The 12,415-nt window shown below is 46.0% G+C and overlaps 3 protein-coding genes across 3 annotated transcripts; all 3 read left to right on the forward strand.

Annotated features, from left to right (window-relative positions):
• Positions 1–407: 407 nt before the first annotated feature.
• PHALS_00757 (uncharacterized protein) lies at positions 408–2,401 on the forward strand (the record flags this gene model as incomplete). Its single annotated transcript, XM_024730486.1, has 2 exons — positions 408–664; positions 730–2,401. 2 exons carry the CDS (start codon positions 408–410, stop codon positions 2,399–2,401), a joined length of 1,929 nt encoding a protein of 642 aa, XP_024580758.1.
• Positions 2,402–3,147: 746 nt separating this feature from the next.
• Positions 3,148–3,386, forward strand: PHALS_00758 (uncharacterized protein; the record flags this gene model as incomplete). Its single annotated transcript, XM_024730487.1, has 2 exons — positions 3,148–3,221; positions 3,269–3,386. 2 exons carry the CDS (start codon positions 3,148–3,150, stop codon positions 3,384–3,386), a joined length of 192 nt encoding a protein of 63 aa, XP_024580759.1.
• Positions 3,387–10,087: 6,701 nt separating this feature from the next.
• On the forward strand, positions 10,088–10,512 carry PHALS_00759 (uncharacterized protein; the record flags this gene model as incomplete). Its single annotated transcript, XM_024730488.1, has 2 exons — positions 10,088–10,234; positions 10,294–10,512. 2 exons carry the CDS (start codon positions 10,088–10,090, stop codon positions 10,510–10,512), a joined length of 366 nt encoding a protein of 121 aa, XP_024580760.1.
• Between the last annotated feature and the right edge of the window lie 1,903 nt (positions 10,513–12,415).

Here is a 12,415-nt window from a genome sequence, read left to right on the forward strand (position 1 = left end):
AACTCATGATGTGCAGCTGATACTTAGACTATAAGTACTCATCATACCAAAGATGTGCGTCATAACAAATTGACTGAGATTCTATATCGGATCCGTACATTTTTTCATCCATCTGATTCCTCAATACATCTTCAAAGAAAAAGGAGCATCGTGCATAGTCCAAAATATGCTCGTTCAAATCAGCCTATGCAGATTACAAGTACTATGGACATATACTTCGACATAAAACTATTTCACATCATTTCCCAATTTTCTTCGTCGTTCGTTCCAGGTGTGAAGTTTACTCAGTTGCCATGCGAATGAGCTCTTTCCTCCTTATACCCACGACAGCGATAGTTGCTGGTTGCGGTGCCGTCTCAGCATATAGACGACCGAGACTATTGGGTTCGAAGCTGCCTGATGAAGTCATGTCAGCGAAGGATGCTGTTTCAGCGAATAGTGCACGATTTCTAAGTAGCAAACCTGACAGAGTCAATGTCATTTATGCGCCAGAGAAAGAAGAAAGAATGATGAAAGGCATGGACGACATTCTCAATCTTGTGCGAGACAGCAGCAGCCTAGAAAAGATTGTTCCTCACATACCACCTTCTGAATTAAAGAAAGACTTGGAAACTTTCGGGACATTTTCTATTGGTCCGACCCAATTATCGCGATCGCATGATCAGTACCCTGAACTTGTGACACGAATGAAAGAGAATGTTGCGAAAGCTACAAACCAGCAAGCACCAGGCCAATTTTTGGACTATTGCCACAAAATTCAGCTCCACATCTCAATCAATATCCAGTAAGCCATGCTGTAGACCACACGCCGCAAGTCCCAAGTGGATATTCTCCTCAAAATCAGCACGTTGGCAATCCTAATGGACAAATCTCTGCACAACATCAGCAAATTGGCTCTCCGTATGGACAAGCACAACAGCAGCACATTGACCATCCGTATGGACAAACCTCTGCACATCAGCAGGGGGGCGGAGGCAACTTACATCCTGGAGTGATGCACAACTCAAATGCAGCCAATAAGATGGACCTGGAGAATCAACCCTCGGTTGATGCGATGAAATTCGCGAAGTCTTACTCGTGGACAATTAAAATAGACGACATTGCACAGAAAGCAGCCGCCAAGAACAACCTTGATTTTCTGATTCGACTTCAACAATTCGAAATTTTACGTGAGACTTGGCTAGAAAATGTCTATACATGGGTGCGCCGCGAAAGACCATATGTTCTTCAACAGCAAAATAATCAACTTTGGATTAAACTCAAAACCCAGGTCCAAAAGGCTGAAAGACTTTATGGTGATGATGCCAAATCTGTTCAACATATCGAGCACACTCTCAGAATTGAGATTGACAAGGTTTCTGAACAGTACAATCAGAACTTGAAAAAAGCGTATTATCGAAGGATGACTGTAGCGTATCATCAGAAGTTGAATGAAGAGTACGATCAGAAGTTGAGTGAAGCGCTAAATGAAGAGCACCGTCAGGAGTTGAATGATGAGTTGAATCGGAAGATGAAAGAAGAGTACCATCCGAAGATGAATGAAAAGTTCTATCAGAAGTTGACAGAAGATTACCGTCACTTGATGAATAGTTGGCTCACTGGAGATTTAACCCAGCCCGGCGGATGGTTTCTCAGACAACTTTATTTTCCATGCGTCGTGACGAACACAATCAAAAACGTCAAGTCCGCAATACTTTTTGATAAAATGGCTCAACGCATGGAATTTGTGACTCGGCAGATTCCCACGAGCCATGCAAGTAAATCGTATTCTTCCAAGTTTTTATTAGCCCACATCGACGACAGCTTACTCAACAATCCACCCGATGTTGTGGAGTCGAACGCACTTGATAAAATCAAAAAGATTGATGGCGGACTTGACAATCTTCTGGAGATGACTCTTGCTGATGTTCAACCGTTGGAGATGTTTATGTATCTGTGCTCTATAGGTCATTTTTCCACTACTGATCCCTTGATGCAGACGCTCGAAGTGTACACGAGACTTTATAATCTCGACTTAATCATCAAGGAGCCGAAATCAATTAAATTGGAGGATATAACAAAGCTGACTCCGGCGATACCTCATGGCATGGTGAATAAGTTCGTTCAGAAAGTGGGTAATTTGCTCAGATATGGTGCTGGTGGAAAAGGAAATCGTAGAGTTCAATTGCTGAGAAGAAAGGAGTGGGATGCCATCCAGTTTGGTGGTAAAGAAAAATCGTATCGAACCTGGGTAGCCGATTCAACAATGTCTCCATCGACATTGTATGACACGTATAGAAGACACGATGTAAAGATAGACGATCTAATTGACTTTTACACAGTTGACTACATTCTTAGAGAACTTTTTTCTGTGAAGCCAGAAATACCTCCGGTGATAAAGGAACAGTTAGTACCTAAGTAAAAACAAATAAATGACAATACTAACTTTTGTTCTTGTATCTGCTTCAACATACATGTTGCACGTAATCATTTTCTTTTAATTCTTTCTCATTCGCAAAATGATATTAACAACTTGGTCATCGATTTAGTTTCGTCGCAGTGTTTCGTCATCGTAACGTACATATGATATCACACTTTGCTATATTATCATGGATAGAAATACTATAAATTTAATTTTCAAATTTTGCTAGCTGGGTTAAATTCAAATAAAATACCTCATGCAGCGGAAATTGCAAGTGCACCTCGCAATGAGAAAAATTAATTATCAGAGTCCGTGTTAACGAACGCACAGAAATTGGCTTCACGTAGGCGTCGCAGCGAGAGCGATTTTAGACACAAATAGTTCTGTTTGATCTTAGTAATAGAGTTATAGAATTAACTCTTGCATACATAGTTGGATTTAGTATGTTTTGCCATCTTGATAAAACCTTTTACATTGAATTTTCAAGATATCAGACCAATACGGTACTATAGCAATTGTGTAATTGTCCGATGACATTATTGTACAATTGTTTGAATGGTAGTAAACTATGTAGATGAGGAATTTAAGAAAACTCGCCAACTTAATGAACGGTTATCTGGTGACAGCGATACAAAATTTATTGTTATCGAGGATTGTTATCAACCATGGTGTGGGGGTAAAGTTACGAAAAACTCTGTACGGTGTATATATTCGGATCCTTTGTTTAATCAGTTTGTTTAAATGTTATGAGCGACAGTGGTAAAGAAAGCAGTTTTCAACAGTACACGAAGAAAATGCGGATCGTCAAAAAAGCTTCTGCGTGACTGATACAATATAGCTTAAATTTAACAATTTTGAAAAGAACAGCCAACGCAGCTCGCTCTCAGAATGGCTGTACGACTATCTACCCAGTCTCACAGTCTTGTTGACTAAACGAATCCATCTTGACCCAAACGTCTGTCAGAGTATCGAAGCAGATGGCTAGTGTTTGTGCTACCAAATAGACAAATGAATCGACAATTCATGCCAATATCTTTAAAGTTCTGCAGCGGTGCTGCTGTAACTCTTTTGATTAGAGGAAGCTTGGTTAAGGTTGGTGGCCTTCGTTCTATACTTAGAACCAGTACGAGTTTAGCGGATCGCAATCAGCAGTAACAACCTCAACTCAAGGTTAACTAACTATTCCGTTTAAAGGTAAACTGTATTTCTCGGTTTTATTTGCGGTAAAGCCGCCTATATCTATATCTAAAGGTTCTTCTGTCTATATAGTATCCCTTCATTAGATGCATGACTACTGGCAGTTCAGCCACGTATTGACTTCTTGTTTACGTGTAGTCACACCATCTCGTGTGACCCACACCCTTGACACCAGGGTACGTGAAACCCCGTTACACTCCCCCCACCAAGATCGTGAGCGCTTACTGTTCACATTTAACTGTCGGCTCGAAAAAAGCTCGTAGCTTGGTCTGCGCCTCCCTTGAAGCCTATGACTTACTGTCCGGAGTTGCACCCCGTGCAGGAAACGAAGAAGAGCTCTGCCCGCCGACGCTCTCGGAATCAGCGAGGCTGGTTGTCTTCCATCTTCTCGACACATGGACCAAGCTCTCGGTAACCCGTTACCGCGCAGCGCATTGTCAGCGACAGGATTGCACGACCAAGGACACAGACGCGATACCTACTCCCGACCGCGCACTGCGCCTGCCATTGACGATGGATTACCTCATCGAGGATTTGGAGGAAGTCGACTATGTCTTGGATACTCCTTTCCCAGGATGGGAAGAAGAAGGCGAGGTGCCCCAGTGGCGCGACGTGAGCCCTGCTCGTACCTTGCGGACGCTGTACCTGTTCATCGGGCCCTCGACTACCGAAGGAAATTACGCCATTACCAATAACCTCGACGAGGCACAAAACCAGCAGCTGGATGCTGTCGGCTCTCATGCGCGCCACGACCCGTCCATGAACCTCATGCCGAATACGGCTTTTGCTCGGGAGGTCCAGCTACAGATATGAAGGCGCGATCACCCGATCGTTGGGCGTCAACGAACAAAAAGCTCACCGAGCTCGCTTCTTAGTTCCTCAAGAAATCCCGGTGGATACGTACTGCACTCGAATTCGTGATCAACGAGTAGGCGCTCCTGAACAAGAGATGCGGGCGATTCCTGTGGTGCTCGCCCCTGGTGAAACCTTTGCAGATGACGAAGAGTTCTTAATCGATGGATGCAGCTACACCGTAAACAATCCTCGCTGCACAACTTACAGTTGAGCCGCAGGGATGTGGATGCGCGTGGAAAACGCTATCTTCGATTTGAGTTTTTCAAACCCAATGGCGTCGCTGACTTCCTTCGGATTGTCGCCCCGCGACGTATCGGTTAAATCACCACGCTCCCGCGAGCGCTGTGGATTCTAACACGGGTGAGAATGCGGCCGCAGTAGCTCAGGGTAATAGCTTGAAATCAGCCCATGGCCCTTCAGCTTCCCTGGCTATTACTGAGAAGCGCGGTGCGTACGACGACGTGGACGTCATGGTCTCTTTGATTATAAGCGTCCACGACGTCTGGACAGTCTTGCCGAAGTGGCACTTCAAACTCACACGGGATCTCGGAATCAAGGTATCCCCGACACTTCCCACGATACTGGGTTGGACCCTGGCAACGCAATTTATCGGGGTGACACCTACCCTTGTACGAAAGGGCGGGTCACATAAGAAGGTGTGATCGTACGTAGGTGTAACTTACACAAGTTGGTGTTAAATAAGGGGATATATTTCAATTGGTAGAAAATATGCTTTGCAAATCACACAATGGTGTGGCTACACCGTAACACGTAGCCAATACATGACAGGACAGACAGTAGTAATCAATATAAATTTGGCTTTACTAATTACTCTAGAATACTTACGTTTTTAGACAAAGGCAGCTCCGCCGCAAGTAACACAATTTGAATTCAGTTTCAATTTTGAATGGGAGAGCGCCTTCACCTTGGCAACGGTTCTAAGTCCTCTTGGAGGTAGCATATTGCGATCCGCTACGCTCGTACTGGTTCTTGTAAAGAATGTAAGGTCGGTGACCTTAGCTTAGCTTCCTTTAAGCAAGAGCAACGTCAACCCTGCTACACTTGGTAGCACTCGTCGTCAATCTCTGCTTGAGGTGTACGACTGATCATCTGTGAGGATGGAAAATTTCTCCCATTTGCCCCAGGGCATTCGGGACGGTCTTAATCTGCCGATGTCCCTGCTGGGCTCTGAGGGAGTGGGGCACCAAACGCGCGCTTAGAGGTGTTTTCGAGCTATGAAACTCTTTGCTACAGCGCAAACGGCAAAAGCTGTCGGTGTCGACTACTTCCATGACGCCACAGAAGACAAATGATGAATTTTCCCGGCCCAGGCTGCTCATGGTGAGCGTAAAGACCCTTGAGGGTGAGGGTGGATAGAATCTTCTGCTTTGGGTAAGATAGGCCAAGATGGCTATGACATCTGCCATACTTCAAAACAAGCAACAGCGTGTGGCTCTAGCTATCCTCAAGGTCGAGGGCCGAGCAAGAGAATGGGCACTAACGTACGATGCTTTGACTGAAGCTGCGTTCCCCTCCTGGAAGGAGCAGAAGAGTCAGATTTGTGAGTGTTCTCGTCGCCTAACCAGGTATGTAGTGGCGGTCGCGTTTCATTGTCGCCCGACAGGGCAACGTGTTGGTGGACTCTGTCCAAGAGTCAAGAAATCTCATTGCCGGGATCCTCTCCCCGATGCGGTCGCAGTGACCGTCTATATGGAGGGCCTGAGTACTGGTGTGGCCAGAATGGGGTTCTTCCGTGTTTAACCGGCTCCCTTTGACGAAGCGGTGGATGTGGCACTGAATGCCGAATTCAACTATAAGTCAGCACGACTTGGTTGGAATGCACATCATCAGAACTTGTCGAGCGGGCCTGAGCCTATTGATCTCAGCTATGCTAAGAAAGAGGGAGGAGATCTCCGAGCTGCCGAGCAGGGTGTAAACGCCCGACTGTGTTTTGTTTGTGGGGACGCCCGTCACCTTCGAACGGGTTGTCCCTTGTGCAAGGCGCAAAAAGATCGTCAAACCGACGTTCCGCTTCTAAGTAGTCTGGTTTGACGCGGGGAAACAACAATGCCCGTAGGCGCGGGGCGCCCTACTGGGGGAACACCGATTTCTATTGAGCCTCAAAGAGGTAAAGGGTAGCAGGGCCCAGCCCCGAAGTACTGCGTGCTCTTGAACACAGAACGTGTATGCAAGCCGTGTTTGCAGGTCGTAAAATTGAACCAAGTTCATCATGTAGACAAGTCTGACGTACCGGACTCATGTATTTGCATGCGATGCATACCCAAGATGCCTCCTCGCTAAGATCCTTGACGGTACAATCTCAGGCCAGGTATGGCCTCATGTCTGGGCGAAATAATCGGCATGCCTTGCCCAGTAACGCTCTAGGCTGTCGACCTTGGTTGCGAGCTTGATCATTCACTCCACGGAAATTTCAAGATTCAGCCCTCATTTTGTGCGCGAGAAGGTTGGCTGGAGCCACATCCGTAGCTGCGTCGTCATTTGTTTGGCTAAAAATCTGTTGACTGAACAGTTGGGCACGCAAAGGAAAAGGTGAAGGCAAAAATTATCTTAGTGGGTTCATTCATGCATACTGAGCGTAAGACACAGTTTCACAAAGGCGCCTATACCGACTGGTTCTTGCAGCGGATCTGTCATTGCTCTTTGCTTAGAGGAAGCTAAGCTAAGGTCACCGACCTTAAGTTTTTTTCAAGAACCAATACTAGTATAGCGGATCGCGATCCGCTACTTCTAAGTACCGAAAACCTTATCCAAGGTAAACAAACCCGTCTGTAAGATCGGAACTTAATTGTTTTAGTTGCGGCAGAGCCGCCAATATCATAAACACTAGGTTCTCCTAATCAATATAGTAATACCTAATCAATATAGCAAAACCTTATTTATATAGTAATGTGCATTACTACTGGCAATCCTGTCATGTGTTCTTTTACGGCTTAGCCACACAACTGTGTGATTACACCAGTTTGTGTAATCTACACCTACGTACGATAACATCATTTTGTGCAACCCGCCATTTGATAGAATGGCTAGTGTAATTCCCTTACGCCCCCACTAAAATTGTAAATTTCCCCTGATTCATTTTTAACGATGGCCTCATACGAAGCTCGCGTGTCTGAAACACCTTAACGTTATTTAAAAACAACTTTAAACGTCTCCGCTCTATTAACCATGTGTCTACGACACGCGAACACTAAGCTGGTAGCGAGGGCGTCCGCGAGCATAGCCCTTCTTCTTCTGCACAGAAAGCATATCCGGACTGTACGTCCGCAACTCCACGGGAAGCACAATCTAACCCCCTCCGCAACTGAGCGCAACAAACAGCGCTCACCCCGGCGGACAATTCCTGTGGTGCTCGCCCCTTGTGAAACAGCTGCAGATGATGATAAGATCGGTGAGCGATGGGTGCAGCGGAACTGGAAACTTTCTACACTGTCCAACGTACAGCAAAGTCACAAGAAAGTTAACGTGCGCTTTGAGCGCCATCTTAATTTGCTAGCCGCAACGTTTGACGCCAAATTTCTACATTGGAACAATTCGAAACGCTCCCGCAAGCTCTGTGGTCTCTCACACGGGTGAGTCTACGACCACAGTAGCTCAGGACCATAGCTGGAGCTTAGTTCAGGGTTCTCCGGCCTCTCGGGCTACTGCCGAGAAGCGCGGGGCGCAAGACGACGCAGCGTCATGATCCTGCTGAACATAAGCGTCTACGAAGTCTGGGCGTCTTGCCAAAGTGGGACCTAAAACTTCCACATAGTCTCGGAATTTTAAATATCTCCACCACTTCACAAGATATTGGGCTCGACATCGTCGACGCACAACCCACAAGGCGTTCCGCGTGGTATTCAATGCCGCCATTCTCATCGAGAAGAGTTGGCGACGGACGATAACGATTTGGTCGATCGCCGTCCGGTGACTCGCGATGAACTTTGAGTGTTGGAGGACAAACTTTGTCGTCATTGGCATCTCTCCGAGGTCGCCAACCGCTGAATGGAAGACCTCTAGTGTCTGGAGCACTTTGTGCACCGAATGCCTCAGATTATCGTGCTTTGTCAGACCGGCTCATTAGCCGTCGAACAGGTGAATACGTCATTTCGTGCGACGGTGAGCGCTTTGCGCCTTTGGAAACGGAATTTGTTGCACTCCGTAGTTGCTAGTACAACTTCTGGGTAACCGAGCGTCTTTGAGCGCCGCCCCGGCACCATCGCTTCCGCGATCACTTCCGCCGGACCCAGCCAAGAAGTACATGTTACGATAAGCTGTACCTGTTACGATACGAAGTGACTTTAACGATACAAAGTACCCGTCACGATCGTGTAATATGCAGCCCCTGCTATTGAATACACACTTGAGACCAACACGCCAACTACGCTAGTACTCGTCAAGTATGCTAGCCCGACCTTCAGTCACGCTTTGATGAACATCTGTGACATCACGCGATCATATCCGCATCAACAAGCAAACGATCTGGCTATATGTCCACTGATGATGTCTCGTGACGATGAGCAATCAAACATGTTGGAGAAGACGTCGTCAATGTTTTGTCTTAAAAACGGGAGGAAACGCGGCGATGTCAAAAGCACTAGCTCGTCTGATACCGGAACAGGAACCGCCGGTAACGTCCCACTAGATATTTCAAGGGCAAGTCGAGATAGTTCGCACTTGCTGTCGGTAACAACGCTCTGTCATTGGACGCCAAAAGCTGGATCCGGTAGAATGACGCCGACCGATATTTTCAATGGCCACACGCTGCTGACGAACCCAGTGGATAGTTTGTCGATGTTTTGATATATCGCCGGATGGTCGGGCGTCGCCAAAAAATATCGCTGATTATAGGAGCAATCGCTACCGATTGAGGTGGATCTCAACGATGTCTACTACGCACCAGCACTGGCACATGATCCTAATCTTTTTAAAACAGCTGATTGCGAAAGAATGCTGCCTCATCCAGCTTCATGGCGACTTGGCGTTGATAAAGAGCAGCGAAGTAATGTTCTCTGCTGGGTCCATGTAGAACGAGCTTGTGCACACATTGACCATCAGACGCAGGTCATTATCAAGCGCATGGCAAACGACACCGTATTCATGATCAGAATTTCGAACAGAAAGTGAATGTAATGTATGGTTTGTGCTGAGAGCAATCAACCTTGAGTAAAGCAGCCAGTCTGGATCACCGGGGATCACGTCCCGATCTGTCAAGGCGAACGAATCATTTGTAACGACTTGAGCGTTCCGATGACGCCGCTTGATCATCAATGTGTTCGTTTCATTGTTAACTTTGTATACCGCAAGTCTAATTACTGGAGGTGTTAATGACAAAAAGAAGAACCTTACCGAAAAGGATTTGTCGATTTCGAGAACTAGTTTGGCTGACATGTACGCGTAATCCGCCCGGACGGCAGTGGATGTTTTTTTCAGAAAACAGAACGTCCTGTCAAAATTCTGATGGCTGAACTCGGTTTAGCGGACCGAATGCGCCTCACAGTTCCCAACACGGCTTTGTACAGGAAAGCCGTTGAGTTTCTGGGGTGACGCGGCTGAGTACGTCACGTACCGGATCTCATCTCGAACCAATGAGGATATGCATTTCGGGTTGGATATGCGGACTAAGAACGCGAAATGATCGACGAAGAATCTCCGGTTAAAGATAAGTTTTCGAAATCATTTCCAGACATGACGAAGAAGAGAACATCGATAAAAGTGACAATTATTTTACCACCAGTGGGGTGGGATCCGAAAAGCACGTGCCCGAACGTCATGCTCGCTGTATATTGCACGACACGTCGGACATATGCGTTAATAAGTGCTGACTATAATCTAGCTAGGCGTACATTTCGGTGCCTTGCCTTAGTGGCACCGATAGCACAAGCTTTGAGTATCATGTGATGGCAAGGCCGATGAATTACCGCTATGGCTGCGCTCATACCGACGTCGACTTTGCAGCTAGTGACCGCAACAATGGTCCATCAAACAATGTGAAGCAAAGCTCTTTGGCACTTTCGCCTAACGAAGCGGAATGCGTCGCTGCGACGGTGGACTCTTAAGATCTACTCGAGCTGAAGGGTCTACTGGGTGAGCTGGACAGCCACCAAGTTGTCTATGAACATGCTGATGGTCAAACGAGCGGCTATCATGCAAGTGCAGAGCGAAACAAGCTCGGCCAAGGTCAAACATGTGAACGTCAAGCTCAAGCTCATTCATGACACACATCGTAGTGCCAAAGTATGTCGCTAGCGACTTAATTCTTGTAAACCAGCTGACGAATTCGCTGCCGGCACCACGGATTAAAGAATTTCTAGAGAAGAAAAAGATCGGAATCATCGGCATCGAGTGATTTAGGAACCTGGAGGCTCTAGAGAGGTGTGTTGAACATTAATGGTAAAGCTAGTATACGTGCAGGTGACCGAAAGCCAGAAATCTATGGACCTTTGTGGGATGCGCTGAGTTGACAATGACTAGGACTTGCTATTGAATGAAGCATAGAGATTGGGACCAATCGGACCAGGCATAAATACGCGCCTTTGTGAAACCGTGTGGCTTTGCGATTAACGTTTAGCATGTAGATCCAGCTAAACTACTTTCACTTTCGCACACAAGTGGTCGGTCAGCAAAGTCCTTTCAGTAGACGCTTTGTCGATCGTGAGACACCGATGGAATAGTCAAAACGAAGTAGTGGATGCGGCCAAGAGGTATAAAGGTCCGTTTAAGCAGAATGCACCTTTATTTGTTCAGTATCTGGCGACAGAACTGTGATCTGAAAATAATTCTAGTCGCTATGGATTTTCTAAAAAAGGTTATCTGGATTCTTATTAGACCATAAATTTTTCGTATCCCTGAGGTGATTTCGAAGTGTACGCTTCTCATTACGTGACCATTGGATATTGTTGCCTTCCGACCCGCTCAGCAAGAGCCAAGTGCTGTGTTGAGATGGGACATAGAAGCGAGACAATGCAATGCGGCAATTGAAATCTACCAGACTATGTCAAAACACTTTTGCAGATGGCATATTGCCCTCGCGTAAGATCCTTTCGTGTGCTCACAGCAAAGTGATATTCAAATATGGGAAATCGATTACCATTATTTGGCAAAAACAATTCTATCGCTCCCCATGACTGAGTTTTATGGACGAGGCTAAAGACCTGCTTTAAGTATCTGTGCGTCAAAATTTGCAATGAATATTGCTCGACATTATTGAAATCAAGCCAATGTCATTGATATTGAGCTGATGAAACGAGAGGTGTATCAGCAATTTTTATACTAGCGAAATGGTTATGGCCGTAAATTAATTTGCTCGCCATTACGATTAACAATCGGTAGCTTGAGACGACGTAATGATTTTACTACATCACTTACAAGACATACGCGATAGAAGTTGTAGAAATGTACTACACAAAAGTATGACCTGCATACCAAACATAGATACTGACATTAGAAAGGTTGCCATTTGCGTAGAGCTCGCGTAAACAATCCAACAACACGCAGGACTTCATTTTCTGCCAAGCGTGTATTTACAGACCGACCAACAAGATAATTTAATGTTGACCCCGCATAAGGCCAAAAACATAGGTGCATGCATGAATATGAGATGTAATGGCCTATAAGTACGTGCCAAGTACGTCACACCTGATTGAGTAACTTATCAGTCGCTTGCGTTCTTTGGGGAACGCATCGATAGTGCAGAGTATTCGGGGTAACTTGTAGCTTCAAGCACTTTAGCAAGCGTATGGAATTCGAGCAAAATCCGTGTTGCTGACGACATGGATCGAACTGCGGATGATTAGACACCGCATTGTTGGCATCAGACGTACGAATCTTCAGTCTTAGAAATTGCTACTATCACATTCGATACTCTGGCTATCTGTCGCTTGCCATTATCACAGCAATCTCAATGGTAGATAATGGTGCTCAGACCAGAACGCCAGGAAAACATCTGAACAACGTCTTCAG

The sequence above is a fragment of the Plasmopara halstedii genome (assembly GCF_900000015.1).
Source record: "Plasmopara halstedii genome assembly, contig: Scaffold_1211, whole genome shotgun sequence".
In the NCBI taxonomy this organism is placed as follows: Eukaryota; Oomycota; class Peronosporomycetes; order Peronosporales; family Peronosporaceae; genus Plasmopara; species Plasmopara halstedii.